The following is a 27389-nucleotide window of genomic DNA, read 5'->3' on the forward strand; positions in this document are numbered from 1 at the left end:
CGTTGGTTTATTATACGGTCACATGTTCCCCTAATCAAAAATTGCTACGTACTGATAGAGTTTTTCTTTCTAAAATACAATCTGCAAAGACTAATTATAAGTTTTAAAAACTAGTGTCGGCGTGCCATACGTTGTATGGATGTAATGTGATACCCACGTAAAAGACCAAATGATTAGTAATGTTTATCTCCTTCATTTAAGAAACGATAATCAACAATTATCAATTAACTAATCGTCATCGCGAATAGAATAAAATAACCTAAAACGGATGATAATGTTTGATAATTATATAATGGATTTTAATGACTTTGTGTGATTTCATCATGTAATTTTTCTTTTTCATAAGTCGGTCATCAGCATTTAAAGTTTCAGTAGTACAAAATCCATATTCAAGTTTGTATCCTTGATTTATTATTGTAAGACTTTAGCTCAAAGGGACATTAAAAAAACTAGACGTGCCATTGAGTAATTATGTGTACATAAAGGATATACGATAATATTAAAAAAAAAAACTCAAGGTATTGATTATGCACCAACAGAACTTTGTAAATTTTTTGTTTGACTAAAAACTTTATACATTTTGTTTTCAAAAGGAAAATAATATTGTTTGAGAAACTAGCGTAATGAATATCTATAATTTTCATGATATTTAAAATGAGAAAACAATCTATTTCTCCTTTGAAACTATCAGATAACACTATATATCCACCAAACTATGACCTAGTGGTAGATTGCTCTAAATTTAAAGTTGTAAATTTATTTCTCCATGAATTGAAAGTTGTTAACTTATTTATCCCTCGCTCAATAGTTTAAAAATTAATTGCTCATAAACCATTATTTGAGTTGGTTTATTGTTAACAAATATATTTTAACCAGTTAAACCAAAATAAAATCCAATTTGAAATAAAACTTGACCCGTAAATGAAGAAGAAGAACAAGAGAGAAACCGGGTTTGATCATTTACGGGTCGGATTTTATCAAAATTGGATTTTATTTTGGTTTAAGTGGTTAAAAAATATTTGGTTAACAATAAACCAACAAAATCATGGTTTATCGGCAATTAATTTTCAAACGATTGAGTTAGTGATAAATAAGTTTACATCTTTTAATTCATGGAAATTTTTTTTTTACAACTTAAAATTCGGAGAGATCTAGCACTAAGTCATAATTTGGTAGAGATATAGTGCTATATGATAATTATGAAGGAGAAATAGATGGTCTTCCCTATTTATAATAGAGTAAAATGGTTGGAAAAATAGTGGAAAAGAGAGAAAAAAAATTAAAGAATTTGTAGTAAATTATTTTCGCTTATTTAAAATGGAGAGAAAATTTACTCTATTTTTGTTGATCTTCTCCAGTTTTAGAATGGCTGAAATTTTTATTTTATTTGTGGAAAATGAAAGTAGGAGTAAAAACTAAACTTAAAATAGAGTTTTTTTAGAATAGAGTTTTACTCTAATATATACATTCAATCACACTCCAATTTCTGTTAAATACCATGTTTTTTTTTGTCGCTGACACAAAAGTTATTCAATCCTAAAAGAGGTAATAAATAAAGAACTCCCCCAAAGTTAATTCCGGAATAATTATTTAAGCAAAAAAAAAACTTTGAAATGAAGAAGTTTGAAGATTCTTATAATATACAATGCATCCTTCTCACCAGCAATCAAATAAGATTGGGATCTCATGCTGTCAGATAGAGCTATATTGTTAAATTATTGAGTAGCTTGTTATTGGTTAACTGCATTAAATGAGTATTTTTAAATTATAAGATAATACTAAACCACATCTTAATAATGCATGACACTACTAATTCTTCTCCCGTTATATTTTAATCAAATATTATTGCATGTCCGAGCGACGTTGTAAGAATTTTATTTAAAAACATTTTATCGTATTAGATTTTGATTCGCTATGATTCGGGAAAAAAAATATTAGAGACAGGTATAACAAGAGACAAATGACTCTAATTGCGAATAAAAAATAATTGACTCTAATTGCGAGTCATCATCTTTGTTTCGATGGATAGGGAGGCGAAGGTCCAAGCCACACAGTTGAACGAATCGAGCTGAGCTGGCACATTTGCATTTGACACTAGGCTGTCACGGCCCACCTAATATCGTCGTCTACGAAGAATCCAACGACATAGACGGTGCCACGTGTTGAGAAATTAAGCGGTTAAGATTAGAACCACGTCATTGATATCTAATAGCAAAGTAACCTGGCTTCGAATGGTAAAAACAGTTCAAGCGGGACAGATCAAGCAGATCATGCAGATCAAGCAGGACAAGTGCAGATCAAGCGGGTCAAGTGCAGATCAAGCAGATCATGCAGGAGAGAACCATATCAAATAATTTATTATACCTTATGAATGACAAAATCAGTTCAAAACTATAGATCATATATTAAAAAAATAAAAATAACACTTAGATATCTAAACAAATATCTTAGATGTTATAAGATCGGCTGAAATGCTTGTAAATGTTTTATAAGATACTTATACTTCTTTTGTCTTCTTATTTATAAAAATTAAAAATTATATGACAAAAAAAAATAAGTAGAGAATGATAATTTTGTATTGTTAAAGTTGTAAATAAAATAAAATAAAAATATTGTATTCATAAAACTAGATAAATATATTTTTAAAGTTATGTGTTGTAACAAAGTTATTTATTGACCAAACAAAAAAAAAAAGCAGATCAACACCACCAAATGTTGGCGGGTGAGATCTGCATGCAGATCTCCCGCTTTTTCTACAAAAAGACAAAAAATATTGAACTGCATGCAGATCTCCTGCTTGAACTGCTTTTGCAAACAGAAAAGAGTGAATGGTGAATGCAGTGCGGGAGAACTTCATGTGCAGGAGAACTGCACTTGTCCCGCTCTTCCATTCGGACACTCTGTCCCTGCCTGGCGTCAAAGATCCTACGAAGATTATGTTTCTCTGAGTAATCACGTGCAATAGCTTTGTTCCACACGTGCTACGGTCATTGTTAATTTGAACCTTCGTAAAATTGGAGATTTTTACGTTTAAACCATTTCTGATTAAATCATTTTCAGTGTATTTTACAATTTTGTAAAATTGAAAGTATTTATAATAGAGGTAAAGCTTATTATTATGTACAGTTAGATTAGAAAATATAAAACATTATTTATTGTCGAAAACAGGTAATGACAATTATAAAGTATAGAGGTAGATTGTAGTGTATTTGTACTAAATATTATTTTAAAAGTAAATATAAAATGAAATAGATCTGATCTTATTCTAGAAAAAAAAATTGAATCTTTCTTTAATAAAATAAAACAACTAAGCGCAGATATTTAGAAATTGAAATGAGTGAACAAATCATATAAACCCAAACATTATTCCATCAAAAAAATTCAAGTATATACATTTTTAAATAAGTTCAAATCATTTTAAAGATTAATATTCCTAAACAAGAAAATCAAAATGAGAATTTTCTTTGTGAAAGTTAAATTTTGTGTAGGTAAAAAAAGTTATAATTTTGTTGGTCAGAAAAAAAAATGATAAAATAATAAGGTGAAAAGAAATATAAGGGAAAAGACAAAGAAGATGGATGACCAGATCAGTTAGATAGCCGTCCGCCGACCTACAACGTACGCATCAAAACAAAGCCTCACAAGTCCCTTCTTCCCAAATCCATAACTATTCGGACATGTTAGTTTCAACTATGGTTTAATTCGGTCTGCTTTCCGTGTGACCAGGAGTCGTAAGTCGAAACTGCAGTGTGTCATGAAACTTAAACTTGGTTATTGTCCAACGTGAGAAACTAGAAATATACTATCACCTTATAGTCACACCACGATTTGAATTTGATATCTAATCTGTTTACATTAAAAATATTTATGAGGGGGATGGTGATGTATGCAACTAAAGCATGGATTGATATGAAGAGGGAGTAGCTCAGATATTGACGTAACGATGTTTCGTTTCTTCTGATGGAGAATCAAAGCCCATTCCTCAATAAGCCTTACACCAACGTCTTGTCACTCCAGATTATACCAAACCCATCCTTCTTTACCATTATTTGTTTATTGAATTACATCAAATATTCTCAGTTTATTTCACAATTTTAGACAATTTTTATTTAGGTTTTGAAATTATATAACTGGTTCAACGTGTGGGTAGTTTTTAACACGATGTCAGAACCGCAGCAACTCTTGACTCAAAGTACGTGAATGTTTTGTTTTCTAGTATCTATTCTGTTCCATGCTGTATTTAACAACGAATCATAAAGAAAGGTGTAACGTAGTAATGTTCAATGAATATAAGATAGTCCAGCCGTATTTAAAGCATTGTCCACTTTTGTAAGTTTATTTGAGTTCAGAGAGATCGCGTTGAACTTGAAGTTTGAATACGTATTTATTCTATTTTTTTCTCGTCCTAATAATTTGAATAAATTATTTATCGGACTTACGTCTTAATGGGTTTTAAATTTATAAGAAACTACGTATACGTCTCTTTGTATTGTAAGCTCGAAAGGGAAAGTCCATGCTCTTAGTTTTGGTATTTTCCTTCGTAATTTTCTGCTTCATTCAATTTTTGAAATACAAGAAGCTTTTATATATACGTCTTCATCGTTGGCAGAGCGATTTAACCAAATTTATTTATTTTAATGTTTTCTGCCTTCTGTTATTATCTTATGATTTGCTATCAAATTCGAACTTTAAAAAATGTGTCTGCTGGGTACATTGGATGATTTTAGGATTTTAAAATAAATTTGATCTATAGTTGTGAGTTCGTGTCCATTACCTAGCGTTTTCATGCATTATATTAATTCCTTGACGGTGCATATAGCTAAACGACTGCGTCATATAATTAAAATTTTGTACTGAAAAACGTTTACAAACTCATAAGATTGGAACTTCATGAATCCCCAACTGAATTAACTAGTACACGCACTGACTTCGTCAAAATATAAAACGTCAAAATATAAAACCAAAAACAAAATTGCAATATCGGATTTAACATTTTACCAAAAACAAACTGCAATATCGAAGTATGTACTATAATGCTTTTAATAGATTGTTCTTTAATATCTGGCTTATATTACAAGTTATGTTATTTCCATTAAATTGTTGTATTCTCAATTTTTTGGTTGTTCTGTATGTTTTTTTTTAACAAAATTCTGTATGTTATTCCATTCCAAAATTTCTATTGAATATTTTGAATCCGCAATTTTGTTTTACATTATATAGTAGTTTTAATACAATATTTAGCTAAGAGCATGAGCAAAGATATGTTTTTTCCAATATCTCTCAACATTAAATTGTTAAAAAAGGTTGAAAAAAATAAATGAAAGCAGTAGAAAGTTATTTTCTTTAGCAACTCAACACAAATTATAAGAGACTAAAATGCTATGTGTCAATAAAATGAGTGGTTTCTTTTATTTTTCATTTAGTTTTAATTATATAGCAAAACAATATAACTATTAAATTCACTAGATACTCTACGAAGAGACTACACCACTAATGATGCTCTAAACTTTTAACTGAACCGGCTATAAACTCCATTATTTAGAAAGTCTAAGCTCATTGAATTTACAAATACCCACATTACAAGGTCTAATAATATTACTCCTTTTGTTCCTTAATGTTACAAATTCTAGAAAAAAAAATTTGTTTTAAAAAGATCTATTTTTTACATTTTCAAAACATGTTTTATTAACTAATTACAAATTTCAAAAAACTTAATTGCATTTACTGAATTTTTATTGGCTTAAAATTATGGAACAAATATAAACACAAAAAATTATGTAAACTTAATGTGTTTTATTAAAATGTGTGAAAAATCTAGAATATGTAACATAAAAAAACAGAGGGAGTATAAAATAAATGATCTCACCTTATGCAAATTTTATTTCTATGAAAAGAACAACTTTAAACATCACTGATGATGAATTAAAACGACGAGATAGATAACTCATACAAAAACTGTTACTCGAGCTCTGGTACACTATTAACGTTCTTGAGAGTATCCACAAGATGACACTGATACTGTTTAAGCGTCATGACCTCATTATGCAATGCGATGAAGTTGTTTTTCATTATATCTTCGCAATCTTTGATGATTGTCTCGTCAACTTCTTCTTTCATTAATCTTTGTCTTAGCTTATCGGTCGAGATTGATACGTTAGTTGTCGTTGCCATTAACTCTTCGTTTGACATTCTTGGAAACGTTTCTTTAACAGCATGCAAAGCTTCGATCCAAGCTGTACGATCTTCACTTGATGCTGCTCGTAAATGCAGACTCTTTGTACCAGTAAATACAGTGAATCTCTTGCTGTCTGATATGCCTTGTCCGATTGATGAGACCTATATATAAAAAACACAGGATTCTTAAAAATATGCGTGCAGTTGTAGGTGGATTTTTTTTTTAAATTAAAAACATTTGAGAATACTAGAGCACTCCCAAATAAATCGAAACCTTGATATAATTTTGGTGGAGACATTTTTTTTGTCAAGAAGTGGAGACATTTTTTAAGACTATGAAAATCACATGCAATTGACGGTGTAGTTGTTGGAGCATATCTTAAAGATAGAAAAAACTCTATTGTAGATGTAGTTTTGCTCTAATGTATGTCATCAGTCATCACGATATAATTTCTATATATATATATATATATTTAAATATATATATAAATTTTTTTTTTATTTTGGAGCAAAATTCATTTTTGTAATATAGGAAAATCTAGTGAACAAAAAACAATATAGGAAAATCTAAAACGGTGTTGGAATATAATCTTTATTTTAATATGTATAAGGAAATTTTTTTAACCATTTATAAACACAAGAGCATTTCGAGATAAATTGTAACCTTCAAATTTTTTTGGGAATGCTCACTTATTTTATAAACGGTTTTTGCAATTTCTCTATATATATGTTAAGTTACGTTTAACAATTACGCCACAAGATTAACAATTTCACTATAAGTGTTAAGAAATAACTTATACACTTCTATATTTTGTTCGAGTCGGTTTGTTATTGAATCCTAATTCCCGACTTTCGGTTGATTTATAACTATTTTTTTCTGTAAAAAAAAACAACAACTACAATTGAATTTGTGTATATTCAGTACATTTTAAACATTTCAGCTACATTCCATAATCTTATAAAATACTGAGGTATTCTCAAATAAGTACAAACCTTGAGGTGAATTTGACCGAGCGGTTTGCCAGGACTATGCACATCACCACGTTTGCTATGACGGCATATGAACCGCAAGGATTCGCCGCCGATCAGCTTCGATCTCCGATCCATTTCCACGGAGAGAGAGATCTTATCCGTGCCATGGATTCTGTAATACGACAACACACCGTCCTGGAGAACAAACCACCGCCGTCTCCATCCTTGGCCGTAGTTTATCCACTTGTAGAGGATTCCGGCAACGCCGTTTCCAGACTGCGGACGATCTTCGTTCGTACGAGGACCAGCGGAGAGGCTGTACCGGAGATCGTGGTGGCGGTTGGGACGAGCTGAGTGTGGGATGTTTAACGAAATGGAGCGAGTCGTTGGGTTGGATTTTGCGGCGAGTGGAGAAGACATTGTTAGGGGACGATCGGAGAAGTTAGGTTAAGATTTTATCTGGTGGTTGTAAGAAGAGAGGGGAGAGAAATTTGGAGAAGATGCGAGGTTTGCGTGGGACGCACGAAACGTTTTTAAAAATGGAAGATAATTTGCATTTAGGTCAAAGTGTGACGTTTCTATTTATAGTAACAAAGATATTTGAATTTCTCTTCAGACTAGATACAAAATGATCTGAAATTCTTAAGAGGGTGTGTTGAGATTCGAACTCTTATTATCGCCGCTTCTCTTTTTTTTTCTTTTCTTGTCAGTTGATTATAATTTAGGCCCGTTGGGCCTACACTGATAAACGAAAATATTGAGCTTTTTTTTCCCTAGAAAGGAAAGAATCGACGTGGCTTTGTTGGAGCCTACCTTGAGCCTTTAGCATTGTCGACTATAATAATTAATCAGCCCGACAAGGATCCAATAATGTTGGCTAGAGTGTACTACCGGATATAACAGCGTAAACGCACCGCACGGACTAGACAAAAATAAATCGCTAGCCAAATGAGTAAGTAAACATTCAAAGAGATGCTCGAGCTTTGTGTAGTGCACAACATAGACGATATAAATGTAGCACATAACCATGAATTAGACCCAGCGATATAACTTTAAACCAGATCCAGTTCCCTTGCTTGTCTAAAAAAGGATGTGAATAAGACATATTTTATTCGAAGTTGTACAATAACCATTTCAATATTTCAAAAGTTTTTAATATGTTTCTGGTACTGTGTTTCACTCATTCGGTTTACAAGATTCATTGGATCAATAACAAAACGCAGCTCCAACTCTATCACGGGGGATGAGTCTTAGTTCAGATCCATGCTGGTTTGGGGAGGAACCTTGAACTCCTCTGCTGCGAATTTCAGAACCGCCGTGAACGGAGCTCCCTCCGGAACGCTGAATCTGGATTTCACCGAGCCGGAAACAAACAAAATGTTGGACCGAGACATTTTATCTTTGAATTTAACGTGGCTGCTAAGTTTTATAATGTTGGACCGAGACATGTATAAGACTCGATGTTCAATATATAGTACTGTTTAAGAGACCTGCTGATCCTTTTTTCCAGAAATAAAGAAATAAACTTGATCAAGTGAACTAAGTATCTACGTCCTCCTAACCTACTTTTGAACAACATGTTACCTGCTGCTTGTCTATAAATACCATTTTCTTTATTTTCTTTTTGAGGTTTTTGGTGAAAAACTGTTATGTTTTCCTTATGATTATATTAACTTACATTTGCAATTTTTTAATCTTCCTGCAGGAGAGCAAAAGTATATTCATCTACCACAAGATAGGAAAGTTCCATAACACTTGATTGCTAATAGGCCATAAAGAAAGCTATGGCTCCTGGTGGCAGTACTTACAAAAAGAAGCCTTGGAGTCTAACTGGATAGGCTTAGCTTACGAGGTTAGGATGTCTAAAGTGGAGGCTACTAACAAACAGTTCTGTTTACACTTTGAGGCGTTTCAGCTGGGGAGAGCGCCGGTGTACATGGCGTTTCTGCGGTTCATGGGAGACGAGAACGAGGCTAAGAAGTTTAATTACAGCTTGGAAGTTGGAGCTCACAGCCGTAAGCTGACGTGGCAAGGGATTCCCAGAAGCATCAGAGACGGTCACAGGAAGTTCCGTGATAGTCAGGACGGTCTCATCATCCCTAGAAACATGGCTTTGTTCTTTTCAGGCAGTGACAAAGAAGAGCGCAAGTTAAGAGTCACCGGACGGATTTGGAGAGAAGAGTAGATGATTCCAAATGATGTTTCATATAGGCTCTCTAATGATGGTTTTAATTGGAACTGAAACGGATGATGTACATAGCAAAGTCTTGACATATTATATTTTACAAACTCCCCGTGATCAGGTTGAAAACATTATGTTTTGAAATATTACAAACTCTTCGGTCTTGTAATTTTTTCCTGATTTGTTGGAAAAATAAAGACAGTTTTCCTTTTGGTTCTGTTCTTATATCAAAAATTGGTTTTTATCTTTATTGGATCATCATACAATATGACTCATAATACTGAAAGATGATTTTCAGATAGGGGACATTTTATCGTTGAAGTGAAAGGGTTAATGTATAATGTATCCAAGGAAATAATGGAGGGAGAGATATGAACAATCGCAAAAAAGAAAAATTAGGACTCCTACCAAAACATTTTAGTCTATTTAAAAACATACTGAATTTCTTAAGAAATAATTTTACTAAAATTTAAAATATTTTTATATATATATATAAATAATAAAACAAAAGTATGTAAGTAAAGAGTTTAACAAACATATGCTATGTTTTCATTTAACTAGTGTTGACATATTATATTTATATAATTTACAAAAAGTAGTAGTGTACATTTTAAAAAACCAACAAAACATGGATTTTGGTTTTTCATTGAAACCTTGTTTAAACATCTAAAATTTAGTTTCTCTATTTTATAAGAAAACTATTTTGTTGAAATCTTGATTGACAATAAAATGAGTTTTAGTTTTACTAAATGGTAGAGAACCACCATTTTTTTAGAAATCTTGATTGGACAAAAAATAGTTTTTTGTAAAACAAAAACCAATCTAAAAACTGCAAACAATCAACCTTACATGTTAACGATTTTGTAGCTTCTTCTCTGTTACTCTTCTTTGCTCCTCATTTTTTTTCTATGCGACTCTCATTGGTCACAAAATAATAGTTACATGCCGTGTCTTTTTTTTTTTGTAGTTAATAATTTTATTTTTAATAATTTATTGTTTTCTCTTTTTTTTTAATTAAAAATATGAATTGGCAACTTATTAATGGTTTGTGAACCAACATATTCATCCTAAAGATATACCCAAGAAAAAGATTAATAAGTATTAAAAAAACGTTTGGGACTCACCTACAGTAAATCATCACAAAAGAGAAAAAAAAATAGAAAAAGAAAATGGTAAATTGTGGAAGAGAATTTAAAAGAGGGATACTGAGAATAATTAAGAATAATTTGTTTTGATTGGGGCAAAATAGATTATTCTCCCCCAAATCCTGCGCAAAGAACAAACGTTTAGTTATTTCCTTTTTTTTTTTATCAACAAAATAGTAAAATTGAGTTATTTCCTTATATTTGTTGAGTGTCGGTTAATGAGGCGGGTTATAAATAGAGGTGGTGCAACGAGGTGATTAAAGCTATTACTTGTTTCTTTCTTTTTTTCTTCCCGAAAAAGCAACGAACAAAACGTGAGAGAGAGAGAGAGAGAGAGCAATGAACACTTGTCGAATAGTTCTCCAACGCAGGTTCCTTCCCGTGAGCAACTCCAAGAAGGAAAAAGTAAGTTTCTTCAAATTAGGGTTTTGATCCTTCTTTTTCTGAATCGAGTTTGTTGTACTGACTTGTTTGTTTGTTTTTTTTTGTTTTGTTCTTAAAGTTTGACAGATTCATACCGAACAGAGCAGCCATGGATTTCGACTATGCTCACTTGGCTCTTATGGAAGAAAGAGAAGAAGAAGAAGAGGTCAGTTCATCCAGAAAAGCTTATAGAAAGCAATTGGCTGAGACTATGGGTCTTAACCGAACTCGAATCCTCGCATTCACCAACAAACCACCTTCTTCTACTTCTCTTCACCATCAGCATCAGCATCAGCATGAGCCTCCTCGACGCATTCCTCAGCGTCCCGAGAGAACTTTGGATGCTCCTGGCCTTGTGGATGACTTCTATCTCAACGTTCTCGACTGGAGCAGTGCTAATGTCCTAGCCGTTGCCTTGGCCAACTCTGTTTGTCTCTGGGATGCTTCCACTGGCTCCGTGACTACGCTTGTCACGTATGGTGAAGACCAAGGACCTGTCACAAGTCTAAACTGGGCGCATGATGGTATCAACCTTGGAGTTGGGCTCAACAATGGTCAAGTTCACATTTGGGACTGTGTAACCAAGACTCTACTGAGAACATTGCAAGGCTTCCACCACACACGAGTTGGGTCCTTGGCCTGGAACACTCATATATTGACAACCGGAGGAATGGACGGACGTATCTTCAACAACGATGTGCGGTTCATGTCATACCCTGTGTCTACTTACAAGGGTCACACTCAAGAGGTCTGTGGGCTCAAGTGGTCAGCATCTGGTCAGCAACTAGCTAGCGGCGGAAACGACCGTCTAGTACATATATGGGATCGTTCTACTAGTACGCAGTGGCTGCACAGGCTCAGGGGGCATACATCTGCAGTTAAGGCTCTCGCTTGGTGTCCTTTCCAAAGCGATTTGCTTGCATCTGGCGGTGGTGCAGAAGATAGGAAGATCAAGTTCTGGAACACTCGCACAGGGGCTTGCTTGAATTCGCTTGACACTGCTTCCCAAGTCTCTTCTCTCTTGTGGAGCAACAATCAAAGAGAGCTGCTTTGCTCACATGGGTCTCAGCTCACACTGTGGAAGTACCCGTCGATGGTGAAAATGGCTGAGCTCTCTGGTCATACGTCAAGAGTTCTATCTATGACCCAGAGTCCAGATGGTTGTACTGTAGTTTCAGCTGCAGGAGACGAGAATCTGTGCTTTTGGAATGTTTTTGGACTACCTCACACCACCGCCAAAAAAACTGTTCCAAAAGCAGCTCATGAGCCGTTTTCTCATGTCGCTCGTATTCGTTGAAAACTCAACTACCCGAGGTTCCTTCTCCAGCCACTGTATTGACTAGAAAAATGTCCTCAAACTAGTTTTGTAAAAGTATATGTTGAATAGAGAGCTTTTTATCTTTTATTTTACAAGTTACGAATTTACTATGTTTTGATACTTAAGAGATTTGTTCTCTCACTTCCAGTCTCATCATTATTTTAGTGATCGGGTAGGATCTTTTAATTTAACTCTTATCATCTAAATTTATTTTGGTAGGTTGACAATGAAAAGATAGAGTGCGAGGCTTCTGCATATCAGAAGAAACTTTTAATGAAGAGGGTTGAGGATTCGCTTGGAAACATGAAGGTGCTGTTTTGTGCTCTGCGTATTGTGTATTCAGTTGTTTCTTAGTTAGTTTTCTTTTTACAGTCGCGTGCAGTGCACAACTCAGTGATGGAGCTTCGGAATATATATCACAATCATCCATATCTCAGCCAACTTCATACAGACGAGGTAATAGAAATTTACATAAATGCAAACAACTTCTGGTTAGGGAACTAAGGAAAGTTTTGATGAAGGGTCTGCGTAAATCACTCTCTCTCTCTCTGGTCAATAGCTGAGCATTATCTGCCTCCGGTAATAAGACTTGTGTGGGAAGCTTGAGATGTTGGACCCGCTCTTACCCATTATCTTCCTGAGCATTATGCTGCGCCAGTGTTGCCTTAAATGATATTATATCCCCAAGGATAATCATTGCTTGTAGAATATATTACCTGTGCATATATATATATATATATATATCTGTTCCAATTGAGGTTAAGGTTGGTGAATCGTCAGGATCCAAAATTACATCGGTTTGGAAATAAAATGAGATGTTGTTGTCCAAGATCAACCCGTCAGTTGTACAGTCGTCTGCCAGGAAAAAAGAAATGAAACATTAGGTATTGGTGGTTCTGGAAGGAAACAAACTACTGATGTTGCTCGTGTCATTTTCAGAGAAAAGCATAAAGTTGGGGAGCCTTCTGAAACAACGGTAACAAATGAAATAGATGGAAAATCCTCGGAAACGATGAATATGCTCATAGCCAAGACCAGCATGGCGAGACGAGAACGAGGCTAAGAAGTTTAGTTACAGCTTGGAAGTTGGAGCTCACAGCTGTAAGCTGACGTGGCAAGGGATTCCCAGAAGCATCAGAGACGGTCACAGAAAAGTGCGTCATAGTCAGTACAGAAGAGAAGAGTAGATGATGATGATGATCCATGAGGCCAAAGCAAAATGGGGAATAAGAAGAGAATAAAGATATAATAAGCTCAAAAACAAATATAAACACCAAAAGAAAAAAGTTTAAGACACAAACTTGGAGGAACAGAAAGAGATGACGTAATCAGTGCCGGAACAAGTGAAGATACTGGTCGGATCATCATAAGCATAGCTATAAGCAGTAGGACAAGCTTCCTTGAACATTTTCGAGTAATTTGTTGGTCGACACGTAACAGGATTCCCATAAACTCCTCTACAACAATACTCATCTCTATCGAACACATCACAAGCACTCCTACACGAAACCACTTTCCCCTTAGATTTCACGGCAAGCTCCGGCGGACACTTTGATCTCAGGTCAGCCACACAGCCGGCGACACTACAGTTTCCCTTTCCGTTCATCGGAGTCACGGACATCGGAAGATTAAACCCGTCGACGAGACTCACGTCGTAGAAATCCAATGCGGCTAACGTGAACTCGGCGAGTGAAGCTGGTGGTTTTCCGGAGGCTGAGCATTTTAGGGTCGAGCCGCATGAACCGGTTTCGCATGTTCCGGTTCCGGTTTTGTCGAAATTGCAGCCGGTTCGTCCCCATATTCGACCTGACCAGCCTACTGGCGCGTTGAAGACTATGGATTGGCCCGGTTTGAGCTCGAATCCTCCGCCGTTGAAGTTTTCTCCGGGTGTTATCGCTGGCCAGATTGTTTGGTCACATGAGTTTACGATTGTGAATACTCGAGCTGACTCCGACCATTTTGTCCCTGTAGTTTAAATAATCACTAGAGACTAGAGTTCTAATCATTAACGGATATGAATCCATTGTTGAATGTGCCAAATAAAAATAAAAATTGATAAAATTCATTGGCAGAAAAAAATCATAGAGAATGGGATTTCTCATGTAACAATTTTAACTAATTTAAGTTATATTTGTGATTTTTTATATAATAAAAATATTACCTGAAAAATAATATATATACATGATGAAAGCATGTGTATACAGATACATGGAGAGATACATCTACCATTAAAACTATTTTGGATATTGGATAATTACCTGATAAAAGTGTTAGAAATAGTAACAAGATCCTCGGTGACAAGTTGAAACGAAGATGCATAATACTGGAAAAGCTTTAACGATCAAAATATCCTTATTCGTTGGTCCGGGTGTGGTTGGATTACGGAGAATTACTGAGATGAGATTGCCTTTTTAAGAGAGGTATAGAGAATAACTTGCATGCATGGACAGTCTATATCTCAGATTATACTAAGGAGTTTTTGCCAAAACTAACCCACAACTTGATTTTAACCCCAATCCTATACCCAAACTTGAATCAAATGCAAAACTAACCTAAAAACCTAGTGAAATTACAGTTCAGCCCCTTGTGACCAAACAAAAAAACAGAAGTCATTTTTACGAATATAGCCCCAGTAAATTGTCTGAGTCGTCTGAGATGTTGGAAGTCGTCTGGACGACTGAAATGTAAGTCGTCTGGACGACTGAAATGTAAGTCGTCTGGTACCAGTTTATTTTAAAAATAATTTATAAATCTTGTAAAAAAATATTTTGATGCGTGAAAAATAAAAATCAAGTAATTATAAACAGTTTTAAGTGATATAAATTAAGATATGATAAAATTGATTTGTTTTGAAGATAGATGAGTGGAAGTAGTAAATCATGAAATACTTTGGTTTAGGAGTTTGTCAAACATATGTTGTAGTATTGTATGTATTGTTAGGGTTAGATTTTGGAAAACTAAAATGTTTTTTTCAAATTAGTTTTCACCTATATGTGTTTATTTCTGTGTATACTAAACACTTTCAAGTTTGATTTGATTTTGTTAAGTGTTTAATTAGATAATAAGTTTAGGGGTTATGTTTAGGGTGTGGACGACTTATATTTCAGTCGTCTGTTGAATAATTTACTCGGACGACGTATATTTCAGTCGTCCACATCGTACCGAATCTTTAATTTTACCAATGTACGTTTTAACCTAACCGGATCATTTACCGGACATATAAAAGCTAGTTTAAGGGTTATGTTTAGGGTCTAGACGACTTACATTTCAGTCGTCTGGTGAAGAAATTAAAATAGACGACTTACATGTAAGTCGTCCAAATATTCCCGCCTAAAATTTTTTTAAAATTTTTTTTTCCGCTTAAATAATTTAAACCAGACGACTTATTTGTAAGTCGTCTGGAAAGTCTTCTATTTTAGTTTCCCGCTAAAAATATTTAATTTCCCGCTAAAAATATTAAACCCTTCTGAACGACTTACATGTAAGTCGTATATTTTAATTTCTTCACCAGACGACTGAAATGTAAGTCGTCCAGGAAGTCGTTTGACTCACAAAATATTTAACCTAATTGGATTTTTTGTCTTCCTATATAAAGAAAAACTTACATGTTCTCTCTCCTCCTCTCAAATGGCTGCAACAAAAATGTAATGTTCATCATTCTAAAACTCTCCAACCTCTCTCTAATCTCTTTGACTACACCAAACTTTATATGAATTTTTCAGTTTTGTCTCATGTATTTCTTAATAATCTATCTCTTTTGCAGGTTTTTAATCAAATGGTACTCATCTTCCACTAATTTAAAGGTAGATCTATTAATTTTAGATATATATTTTTGTGTGTTCTATAAATGTAGATTTATCTAATCTTCCACTCATTTTCTCTATTTTTAAGTCATTTGAACGTTTTTGGATATGCACGTTTTTCAGATCTGGATTTGATATGCAGGTTTTTCAGATCTGGAAGACTTCTGGGACGACTTACCTGTTAGTCGTCTGGAAGTCGTCGGACTTCTTGGAAGTCTTCTGACAAAGTCGTCTGGACTTCCAGGAAGTCGTCTGGACTTCCAAGAAGTCGTCTGGACTTCCAGGAAGTCGTCTGGACTTCCTGGAAGTCATCTGGACTTCATGGAAGTCTTCTGACGAAGTCTCCCTTTCATAATAGATCTGAGCGTTTTGATAAGTTCTTATGTCTGATTTTTCTTCATTTGGTAACTTCTTGTTGTATAAAGTTCTTACTTTTTTCCCAAACTAAAACTCTCCAAACCCACTCTAATCTCTTTGACTTGAAAACACCAAACTTTATATGAATTTTTCAGTTTTGTCTCATGTCTTTCTTACTAATCTATCTTTTTTGCAGGTTTTTAATTAGATGGTACTCATCTTCCACTAATTTAAAGGTAGATCTATTATTTTTAGATATGTATTTTTGTGTGTTCTGTAAAGGTAGATTTATCTAATCTTCCACTCATTTTTTCTGTTTTTAAGCCATTTGAACGTTTTTGGATATGCAGGTTTTTCAGATCTGGATTTAATATGCAGGTTTTTCAGATCTGGAAGACTTCTGGGATGACTTACCTGTTAGTCGTCTGGAAGTCGTCTGGAAGTCGTCTGGACTTCTTGGAAGTCTTCTGACAAAGTCGTCTGGACTTCCTGGAAGTCGTCTGGACTTCCTAAAAGTCGTCTGGACTTCCTGTAAAGTCGTCTGGAAGTCGTTTAAACTTCCTAAAAGTCTTCTGACAAAGTCGTCTGAACTTCCTGGAAGTCTTCTGGACTTCTTAAAAGTTGTCTGGACTTTCTGGAAGTCTTCTGACAAAGTTTTCTTCCATATCAAGTGGAGTCCAAGCTTGTCTTTGTAGAGGAATGATCTATAATAGTTTTGTTTGTGGTCTGTTTTGTGAATTGCATGTCTACTCTTTTAGTTGTGAATTTTTTGTAAAATCAGTAATAATGTTTTCCAAGATGTATTAAATGTGCTAACAATGTGTTTACACATTTACAAATCAATGAAATAATAGACTTCAGTAGCCTTTTTCTTATCTTTGGACCTCTCATATGCAATAATAAATTCCAATGGCCTTTTTCTGATCTTAATAAACAAGAATATTGGTAGCTTCATATTGATACAACATTTTAAGAAGCATTTTAATCCTTCTTCCAACTCATAACAATAGTCATCATTATTGTCTATAACAATAATACTTAAGAGATGGAAATAAACAATAGTAACTAGTCAAAGCATATCATATTTTTTATAAGTTTGCGTAGAAAAACTTAGTCAAATTTAGTAAAACTAAGGGAGAGAACATATTTTGTAAATATGAGTTTTACATATCTTGAAGTTACTTATCACTCTTAAAAATACAAGTTATTCAAAAACTAACGTAGAAGACTTAAAAACTAGCGGAGAAGACGCGGACGACTTCAATCTAAATTGTCCAGACGACTAAACGATACGTCGTCTGGTCAACGCATAGGTTATTTTTGCAATTGACTTTGAAATCTGTTATTTCGGACGACTGAAAAATAAGTCGTCTACTATTGTTTGGTTAAAAAAAACTCCAAAAAAGCTAGACGACTTACATTTCAGTCGTCATAGGTTAGTTTTGCATTTGACTGGATAATTTCAGAAGTTTGACTTTTCTAGACGACTTACATTTCAGTCGTCTAGTCAAAATTAAAATAATAATATTTTTTTAAAAGTAGACGACTTACAGTTAAGTCGTCATAGGTTAGTTTTGCAATTGAAAAAAAAAAACTTCTAGATTTAATTATATACAGACGACTTATAATTCAGTCGTCCACGAGACGACTGAAATGTAAGTCGTCGAGGATTTACGAGGTTTGACCAGAATCTCGGAAAAAAATCCTGGACGACTTACAAGTAAGTCGTCTCGTGGACGACTGAATTATAAGTCGTCTGTGTATAATTAAATCTTGAATTTTTTTTTTCAATTACAAAACTAACCTATGACAACTTAATTGTAAGTCGTTTACTTTTAAAAAAATATTATTATTTTAATTTTCGCCAGACGACTGAAATGTAAGTCGTCTGGGGAAGTCAAACTTCTGAAATTATCCAGTCAAATGCAAAACTAACCTATGACGACTGAAATGTAAGTCATCTAGGTTCTTTGGAATTTTTTTTGAAACCTAACAAAAACAGACGACTTAACTTTCAGTCGTCTCAGGTTACAGATTTCAAAGTCAATTGCAAAAATAACCTCTGCGTTGACCAGACGACTTCCAGGTAAGTCGTCTACAGCCAGACGACTTCCCAAGTAAGTCTTCTGACGAACAGATCTGGAAAAAAATTCGATGTCATACCTTAAATTGGTGAGATAAGTTCCTTAGCATACATAAGGCTTCTCCAAGCACACAAAATCACAAACGAAAGTAACCCACCCAGAATCGTTAGCTTCTATGACTTTATGAACCATAAAAATTTTAGAATCAAAATCTTGGGTTTTTTTAGCTCATTGTGGAGAGAAAGTGAGAGATATGTTGTATTTAGTTCACAAGAATGGAAAAAGAAGAAGAGTAAATCAATTTTGGGAGCATTAAAAGCTTCAAATTGGTTGTTCATGGTGGTTGTGGTATTGATGACAATGACAATCTTGTAATTACTTGAAGATGATGAGGGTGAGAGAGTAAAAATGTCATTTTCGAAAAAAAAAAAATTGATGGCATTTTCGTAAATTATATGAACTTGTGGGGTGAATAGGGCAAAACCAATTTTCAAGAAAAATGGAGGTTAGTTTTGTGTTTGACTTTAAGTTATAGGTCAATTCTGCAAAAAGCCCTTATACTAATCGTTCTCAAGTACTGTAAAACCGCAAAACAAGTTACTGATATATGGTGTTTTATACATCTTGTATATGCTTTTAATTGGTTTTCAGTCTTTATCGAGTCTTCCTAGTCCTTTTGGAGTCATTACAGGTCTGGAGTTGCATTGGATGGGAGATGGACCAGCTGGAACAAAAGAGGCAGCAAACAGTGCAATTTGGTGGTTTTCACGCAGAACAGTCTTGATGACTGTTCCGGATAGCGGAGCAACCCGAGTGATTGTTCCGAGTGAGTGTTTCCAGCGGCAGAGATTTTTTAAGGAACTACAATCATTACGGATTTGCCCTAATTATCCCTATTTTCTCTCCCAGCCGCCTGTGGCTTTGATATATCATATTTTCTGTTTTTCTTTATTATTCTACGCTGTTTTGGAGACAAGAACCAGACTTAGAGTTGGAGACTTGAGATTCTGCTACTTTTGTAAAGGGAGAAGGCCATCTCTCTCGATTTAGAGAAGAACCCCCTGACCCTATTACTTTATTTCAGTCATATTTCATGTTGCTTTATATCTCTGTCTCTGTGTTTTCTTGCTCCATGGCTGAGTATCAGCTTGCTTAGTCAGGGTGTTAGGGTGTTAGATCCGTGAGCTTGACATAATAAGTTATAAATCGATTGTCTTCATTCATTGTTGTTCTTAAGGCTTGCGCAGTTAACCACTTTATGCCTGACATACTACAGACATTCGATTGTGGTAGTGTGCACATTAGGTTATTTGGTGTGCGTATACACGTAATATCAAATTGGCGCCGTTGCCGGGGACCATCTTTTTACCTTTATTTTTCGGTTATTTATTTAGTCTAAGACCTCTAACTTGCCTTATCCTTTTTGTTGCAGCTAATGTTCCAGGTGCATGACCAGTAGACATACTCGGAGAAACGCACAAGGAGAGTTAGTTACATTTACCAACCAGGAGCTAGCAAGGTTAGAAAGAACAAATCGTCAACAGCCAAGGCAAACTGACACCACTATGGGTGATCACGCCAATCAGGATGATCTCGCTGCGGCTATGGCACTCATGCAGCAGCAGATGCAACAAATGCAGCAGACCATCCAAGCTCAGCAGGATGCTGCTGAACAGGCTGCTCTCGCGCGCAGGAACAACAGGCGCAGACTGTTCCAATCGGGCAGAGAAACCTTCCGCAACATCCCTACTACGCGCTCTGCCATTGTTCCTCCACTCTGCACCAGGCAGGACTTCGAGATCAAGCCTGCTTTGATCGGTCTAGTACAGAGAAAGGTGTTCTCTGGTCTCTCTACAGAAATTCCAATGGAGCATATTGAGAGCTTCGAAAAAGTCTGCAGTTTCACTCGCGCGAATGGTGTTCCACCAGATTACATCAGGTGCATGTTATTCCCATTCTCTCTTGATGGAAAAGCTGCACGGTGGTTGAACTCTCTCCCTACCGGCTCTCTCACTTCATGAGAACAGGTCCGATCAGCGTTTCTCAGCCATTTCTACTCTAAGGCGAGAACAGCTGCATTGAGGAACAAGATCACCTCCTTCAGACAGCTCACTGATGAGCTTTTCTGCGACGCATGGGAGCGCTTCAATGACTATCGCAGAGAATGTCCTCACCATGGATTTGATGATGATTACCCTGGACATTTTCTATGATGGAGTGGACTGGAAATACCAAGGTGCTCTAAACTCTGCGAGCAATGGAGACTTCATGACTCAAACCACTGATGGAGCGTTTAAGCTGATTGAGAACATGGCTGCTAGCTCAGCTAATAAGAAAGAGGAGAGTGATTGCTCCAAGAAAGGAAACAGTTCTGACGCCCAGAAAATAGATGAGCTGACTGCCAAGGTTGATCAGCTACTGAAAAACAACCAAGGGCACGTTTTCAGCATGGAGCAACTACGGCCGGGCATATTCAGAACCAGAACCAGCGACAACCGCAGAGCAATCCGCATGCTGTTCCAGCTACCGGGAACAGTCAACCAGATGAGCTGAAGGGTCTGGGTATGATGATGCAACAGCTGTTGCAGGGTCAGCAGGTTCAGGCCAAGGCGTTGAATCAGGTAACCACGGAAATGACACCAGGATGGGCAACATGTTCACTGAGCTGAATAACAAGTATGACAATCTTGCGATCCATATAAGAAAGATCGATGTTCAGCTTGCTCAAACAGCTGAGAGTGTCAAGAGGCAACAAGAGACGCTCCCTGGAAGAACTGATAAAAATCCTAGGACTGAGCACTGTAATGCAATAGAGCAGCCGTTTGCTGAGACTGTTCTAGGCGCAGAAGAGAGACAGAGCAGTCTGCTAGCTCTGGAGTGACTGCTCCTAGCGAACCTGCTGAGACTCCACCATCTCGAGTCTATGTTCCAAGGTTCCCTATCCAATTCCACCTAGACATCTGATGGATCCCATTAGTGAAGAGCAGCTGATAGGTTTTAACAAGATGGTGAGAAGGCTTCCTAAAGAACTTGCATTCGAGATGCTCTGCAGATTCGTCCATTGCTCCAGTTCTTTAAACACTGTAGAGAGACTCAAGAGGAGATCAAGGTCTCTATATCCAAAGCACTGTCTACACCAGCACTGAAGGTATTGCCTAAGGTTGATGATCCTGGAAAGTTTGTTTTCCCATGTTCCATCGCAGGAACAACCTTCAAGGATGCTCTTTGTGACTCTGGTTCTTGTGTGAATCTCGTCTCAAAGGCTATTGTAGACGATTTGGGTATTGCTGATGTTGAGCGTTCTCAGCTGACCCTGACCTTTGCAAACTCTTCCAGAGCAGTCCCATATGGAACCATCCGCAGCCTTCATGTTCAAGTAGGGGAATGCATTTTCCTGCTGAGTTTCAAGTTGTTGAGATGAACAAGGATCATGAGATGCCTTTGATATTTGGAAGGACATTCATGGCTACTGTTGGAGCAACCATCGATATGCCCAACAAGAGAGTCTGCTTCTCCAACATCAACAAGAAAGTTTTCTACAAGGCTGTACCCACCAGATCTTCCTCATCACACACGCCTCTCGCATCTCAGTGTTTGATGTAGAAAAGCTGAAGGTTGTTCCAGAGAAGGAGCATGGTGATAAGGGTGAGAGCAGGCTGTTCTCTGATGAAGATCCTAGCACTGATCCTACTAAATTCAGAGGGAATTCAAGGGTGAAACAGAAAGTCCAGAAGAAAAGGGTCAAGGGAGATCCTACAATGACTTTGATACCTCTCAAGTGTGATGAGAACTCCATTGAGTATGAGGTAAAGTGCAAGGGTACCTCTAAACCTTTCTCTAAAGTCAGAGCTATTCTCACACATGAGCTGAAGGAGAAAGGGGAAGCTGCTGTGAAAGGGTTGCTGAGCAGAGTTTTGAAGCTGAACATGTCTGATTGTGGAGCTTGTTTTGGAACAGCCCTCCTGCTCAACCCGACTGATCCCAGTCACCAAGTCAAGCTAGAGACTTAAACCAAGCGCTTGGTGGGAGGCAACCCACTGGTAAGTGTAAATATAACTTGTTTTGTTTTTTGTTTACTTATTTTTGTTTTAGTTTATTGAGTCTCAGGTCAAAAAGCAGAAAATTCGAGATACTTCAAAATTCTGGGTTGCAGAAACGGAACAACCTACCCCCTGAAAAGAGCGGTTGTTCCAGGCGATCATCTGACGATAGAACACCCAGAATTTTCATGAGCGCTGCTCCACTCAGGTAAGTATCTCGACCAAAAAAAAATTATTTTGTTTTCTCCTTCTCTCTGATTTATTTTCACACCAGGGACGTTGTGAAGTAAGTCTGGGGGAGGGTTTTCGTCGTTTACTAACTCGTTTCTTTCTTTTGTTTTTTTTTTTTTTTTTGGGTCAATTTGAGTCAGTTTTTATTGAGTCAGTCAAAACTTTGTGGGAATTAGGACCTTATTCTGTGTTGATCACTGACCACCTCGTGCTTTAGTTATCTTATTCAGTGACCTTAGCAGTGGCGAAAGACACACATGTGGACCTGGAACACCCTGACATATCTCACTTGATTCTCCAGAAGTTCTCAGCCGATCAGGTTACACTGGGTAGACTTAACTCCACCTTACTTGAACCTAATCTTGACTGAAATTCTTCTTGTTATGGGCATTAGATCAGGGAAACGAGAACACACTCAGGACTTCTTATCCTTTTTATCCATCTTGCTGATCCTGAGTGGCTAGCTCATCTTTAGCTAGTTCCCACCCTGCACCTTAGCCTTTATTCCACCTTCATGCATTTGTTTTTCAGTGTCATATGTGCAGATATGTGCAAAAAGGTCGGAGAGGAAAGGATCAACGCAGCCTCCTACTCGTTACTGCTGCAGAAATTCAGTAAAAGGAGAACAAGCAGATTAAGGGAGCAACCGCTCCATAACCAATGAACTGCGCAAGAGCAGGGGTGGAGAACCAGAATGGTCGCGAAATCAGAACCACCAGTGGCACTCAGAACGATCATGTATTACCTCCTTCTTCGTCACATCACCATATCAGTCTTCAAAAAAAAAAAAAAAAAAAAAAAAAAACGAGATTAATGTGATGGAGAAGGGGAAGAAAGAAAAGAAACATGGAGCCACTGGAAAGGTCGAGCAAGAAGTTGGTACCAAGTATTGAAGAGTGTGTAGAGGAAAAGAGAAAGCAGAACAATCAGTTGCCTGTTCCGTCATCAGAACAGTCGCACCAGATAGAGCAAAAACGAGTAGAGGCTGTGGACATCAATGGATCTATCCTCTCTTGCCATTTTGTGTGATATCCTGCATCCTCTTCAATGAAATGGTAGCCCCTAAACACTCTTTAACTCCACCATTAAATAGCCTGTTCCACACCTAGACCGTCTACCCTGAATGATGCCTGTGATGAGAAGCTCACGCTACTCTTAAATGAATGTAGGGAGTTCTGTCTCGATAGTGTTGCTTTTTCAGGTTTGAGATGAAGAGTATGGAGCCGATTTTTGAACAGCAGTCAGTGGGGTTCCGGTAAGGGTGTGTTGTCCTAGTTTTACTGCTTGTATGGTTCAGAGATTCGTGGTTAAAGTATGGTTGCTGAGAATAGGAGAGTTCCCACACTTTCAAACCTTTCTCCTGTTCTTGATACTTGACATTGTTTGAGGACAAACAAGGATCTAAGTCTGGGGAATTGATATATGGTGTTTTATACATCTTGTATATATGCTTTAAATTGGTTTTCAAGTCTTTATCGAGTCTTCCTAGTCCTTTTGGAGTCATTACAGGTCTGGAGTTGCATTGGATGGGAGATGGACCAGCTGGAACAAAAGAGGCAGAAAACAGTGCAATTTGGTGGTTTTCACGCAGAACAGTCTTGATGACTGTTCCGGATAGCGGAGCACCCGAGTGACTGTTCCGAGTGAGTGTTCCAGCGGCAGAGATTTTTAAGGAAACTACAATCATTACGGGATTTGCCCTAATTATCCCTATTTTCTCTCCCAGCCGCCTGTGGCTTTGATATATCATATTTTCTGTTTCTCTTTATCATTCTACGCTGTTTTGGAGACAAGGAACCAGACTTAGAGTTGGAGACTTGGATTTGCTACTTTGTAAAGGGAGAAGCCATCTCTCTCGATTTAGAGAAGAACCCCCTGAACCCTATTACTTATTTCAGTCATATTCATGTTGCTTTATATCTCTGTCTCTGTGTTTCTTGCTCATGGCTGAGTAGTCAGCTTGCTTAGTCTAGGGTGTTAGGGTGTTAGATCCGTGAGCTTGACATAATAAGTTATAATCGATTGTCTTCATTCATGTTGTTCTTAAGGCTTGCATCAAGTTAACCACTTAGTGCCTGATTCTAGGTTTAATCTATTCATCAAAGTGTTATAGGTTGCTAGACATAACTTAATGAGCATTGCATCCCTAACCAGCGAAAGTAGATGTTAGGGTGTTTTGTGAACATATCGGACTTGATCTCTATTGCTTGCTGTCGCATCTTGATCCAAACGAGAGTTTAGGTATCAAGATCGATCATATAGGGAGCAGTACCACGACAGTGGGCTGTTCTACTTGAGTGATCCGAGTTCTAGACTTGCTCTTAATTAAACTTGAATAATTGTTTGGCTCACACTTGTTTAACACCCGATCAAACCACCTAGGCTAGCATTTTTAATCATCTGAAACTTTAATTCATCTTGTTACTTGCTTGTTACGATTCCTCAACTTTAAAACCCCCATATTGTTTTAGCTTGATATGATCCCATAAAGATAAAGTGTAATAATTGGTCTCTGTGGATTCGATCCTAAAGTGCTACATCGACATACCATTCGATTGTGGTAGTGTGCACATTAGGTTATTGGTGTGCGTATACACGTAATATCAGTTACCCTGTGCGTCAATAATTAAGGATCTGTTTTGGAGTTTTGGGAAAGTTAGTGTTATCCTTTTCCTTGCTTTCATGCAAGTAATTCTTTGAGATTGTTTAGATCACCCCGCAACGGGGATGAAAGAGGAATCCTTAGCCTTCTTATCTAGGGATTAATAATATATAACAATATAAACACTTAGTTACCTAAGGATTGATCCCTAAATAAGATTTTAAGGATCAAAACAAATCCTTATAGAACATGGCAGCTTGGCATTGACTCTTCTTCTTGTACAACAACGAATCCAGATTCTGTAATGGAGAAGAAGGAGCAGCCATGGGAGAAGAAGAAGGAAACAAAGGAAGCTGCTTCATCATCTTCGAGATCTCCGCCGCAACACCACAGAGAAGGTGAAGTCGTTAGCTTCGCCGCCGTGCCTCTGCCTAACTCCCGGACCCGCGTCAACCATCTTCCGCCTTTTTAACGGCTCAGTGGAATCAAATCCAATAGCCTATCGTTCTCCTCATCTGCATCAGGTATGCTTTAACCTCTCGCACTCTCTCTCTCTCTTAAAGCTCAATACCTTTTTCAATCTTGAGATGTGAAGAGTTTCTCGTGTTAGGTTTCGTGTCACTACCACTCGCTGTAGAGAAGTAGCTACGCTCGTCGTTTCGTACAGACGGAAGCTGTTCGACATGTTACTGGGTCGCTTATCAGACTTGTTAAGTTTACTTTGTCTGCCTCGTTAAAAAGCCATCAAGGAAAGGTATGTAAATCATTGGTGTAGACTTGTTTCTTGCCTACGCATGTGTTCTGCTTTCCTTGTCACCTGTTACTCTGCTCTGTTATGATATTTAGTGTTGTGCATAGTCATACAATTTGTAAGATGGGTCTTATAATGTGGATGCTCTCTATAATCTTTATACATCAAACTTAAAACCAATGCTTTGTGAATCAGACTCTGATTGTGTTCAATTGCTTCCAAGACCTTAGAATATAGGGAAGTCTCTATCTATGTTGAATGAGCTAAATAATTGTTACATATTTTACCAAATAGGCAAGGAAACCATAATGAACCAGAGAAAAACTGAAGCTTGTTCCTATTAATGAAATGCACAAAGGAAGAGGAAGCCAATCCTGCAGGTGAGAGTCATACTTTGAATGTTGAGTATTGTCTCTTTGTGGGTGTGAGTTGTGGGAGGTACTCTTACTTGTTTTATCTCCATCTTAGTAGTTATTTCAAATTTCATATCAGACTCTCAACTATTTGAGTCTCTGGTTTTACTTTCTAGAGTAAATTGAAAACCTTTGCTGGTATGAAGAGGGTGTGGCTTTCCCGAAATTTTTCTTATATATATGAAGCCTTTTCTAACACCAACTTAGCCTTTTTCATTCAGTCACTATATGTTCATACTATTGGTACGTTTATAGGTCTATCTCTGATAAAACTAAAGTTCTCTACTTTAAGCATTCATTAGTCTTCTCAAAGTCTCAACATTGAGATGTCAAGAATCAGAAAATTCAAGAGTTGTGTTTTATTTCTAAGAACTCCAAATTAGAGAACACCATTGGAGATAGAATTTTGATTAGGATCCTTAACTATTCAAAAAAAAAAAAGAGTTTAATAATGCTAAGATTCCAATGTGGTAACACCATTGGAGATGCTCTTATTAGCCTAAGTAATCAAATCCAAAAGGTTGGGATATTTTTAATTACATGTAAATGCGCATCTATATATATAGTGTATGTTTTATATAACTAGATATATAAATTATTAAGGAGAGACCGCGTTGAACTTGAAGTTCGAATACGAATTTATTCTAGTTTTTTCTCGTCCTAAATTATTTATTGGACTTACGTCTTAATGGTTTTTAAATTTATAAGAAACTACGTATACGTCTCTTTGTTGTAGCGCGAAAGGAAAGTCCATGCTCTTAGTTTTGGTATTTCCTTCGTAATTTTCATGCTTCATTTTCATTCGTTTTGAAATACAAAAAGCTTTTATATATACGTCTTCTCGTTGCAGAAAGATTTAACCAAATTTATTTATTTAGTGTTTTCTGCCTTCTG

General features: G+C 36.5%; 3 protein-coding genes and 1 non-coding gene across 7 annotated transcripts; 1 reads left to right on the forward strand and 3 right to left on the reverse strand.

Moving 5' to 3' along the window:
* Positions 1-5816: 5816 nt before the first annotated feature.
* Positions 5817-10144, reverse strand: LOC125606733 (oxysterol-binding protein-related protein 1C-like). Its single transcript, XM_048775640.1, has 2 exons — positions 7168-10144; positions 5817-6336 (listed from the first exon to the last, which is right to left on the reverse strand). The coding sequence occupies exons 1-2, from the start codon at positions 7564-7566 to the stop codon at positions 5959-5961; spliced, it is 777 nt and encodes a 258-aa protein (XP_048631597.1). The 5' UTR covers positions 7567-10144; the 3' UTR covers positions 5817-5958.
* Positions 10145-10626: 482 nt separating this feature from the next.
* Positions 10627-13273, forward strand: LOC125606732 (cell division cycle 20.2, cofactor of APC complex-like). 4 transcript variants are annotated; one of them, XR_007337991.1, is made up of 5 exons: positions 10628-10878; positions 10976-12210; positions 12434-12523; positions 12587-12670; positions 13154-13273. XR_007337991.1 is itself a non-coding variant. In XM_048775639.1 (3 exons), the coding sequence occupies exons 1-2, from the start codon at positions 10813-10815 to the stop codon at positions 12191-12193; spliced, it is 1284 nt and encodes a 427-aa protein (XP_048631596.1). In that variant the 5' UTR covers positions 10628-10812; the 3' UTR covers positions 12194-12210; positions 12434-12778. The 4 variants fall into 4 exon arrangements, 2 of the variants coding, with proteins under 2 accessions (XP_048631595.1, XP_048631596.1); XR_007337990.1 differs by lacking the exon at positions 13154-13273 and adding an exon at positions 12736-12946; XM_048775639.1 differs by lacking the exon at positions 13154-13273 and having other exon boundaries at positions 12434-12778.
* Positions 13274-13467: 194 nt separating this feature from the next.
* LOC125606734 (pathogenesis-related thaumatin-like protein 3.5) lies at positions 13468-14772 on the reverse strand. The gene is made up of 2 exons (XM_048775641.1): positions 14473-14772; positions 13468-14179 (listed from the first exon to the last, which is right to left on the reverse strand). The coding sequence occupies exons 1-2, from the start codon at positions 14531-14533 to the stop codon at positions 13503-13505; spliced, it is 738 nt and encodes a 245-aa protein (XP_048631598.1). The 5' UTR covers positions 14534-14772; the 3' UTR covers positions 13468-13502.
* A 5761-nt stretch (positions 14773-20533) lies between these two features.
* On the reverse strand, positions 20534-20640 carry LOC125606736. The gene has a single exon (XR_007337992.1). It is a non-coding gene; the product is annotated as a small nucleolar RNA R71 (small nucleolar RNA).
* Positions 20641-27389: the final 6749 nt, after the last annotated feature.

This window comes from Brassica napus, unplaced genomic scaffold, assembly GCF_020379485.1.
Source record: "Brassica napus cultivar Da-Ae unplaced genomic scaffold, Da-Ae ScsIHWf_959;HRSCAF=1355, whole genome shotgun sequence".
Taxonomy (NCBI): domain Eukaryota; kingdom Viridiplantae; phylum Streptophyta; class Magnoliopsida; order Brassicales; family Brassicaceae; genus Brassica; species Brassica napus.

Excerpts from the sequence above, each read along its gene's own strand:
- LOC125606733 (XM_048775640.1), bottom strand. The coding sequence starts at position 7,566 with ATGTCTTCTCCACTCGCCGCAAAATCCAACCCAACGACTCGCTCCATT. Across the intron at positions 6,337-7,167 it reads TCGGTCAAATTCACCTCAAG|GTCTCATCAATCGGACAAGG; the intron begins GTTTGTACTTAT and ends TTTTATATATAG.
- LOC125606732 (XM_048775638.1), top strand. The coding sequence starts at position 10,813 with ATGAACACTTGTCGAATAGTTCTCCAACGCAGGTTCCTTCCCGTGAGC. Across the intron at positions 10,879-10,975 it reads GCAACTCCAAGAAGGAAAAA|TTTGACAGATTCATACCGAA; the intron begins GTAAGTTTCTTC and ends TTGTTCTTAAAG.
- LOC125606734 (XM_048775641.1), bottom strand. The coding sequence starts at position 14,533 with ATGCATCTTCGTTTCAACTTGTCACCGAGGATCTTGTTACTATTTCTA. Across the intron at positions 14,180-14,472 it reads ATTTCTAACACTTTTATCAG|GGACAAAATGGTCGGAGTCA; the intron begins GTAATTATCCAA and ends TTTAAACTACAG.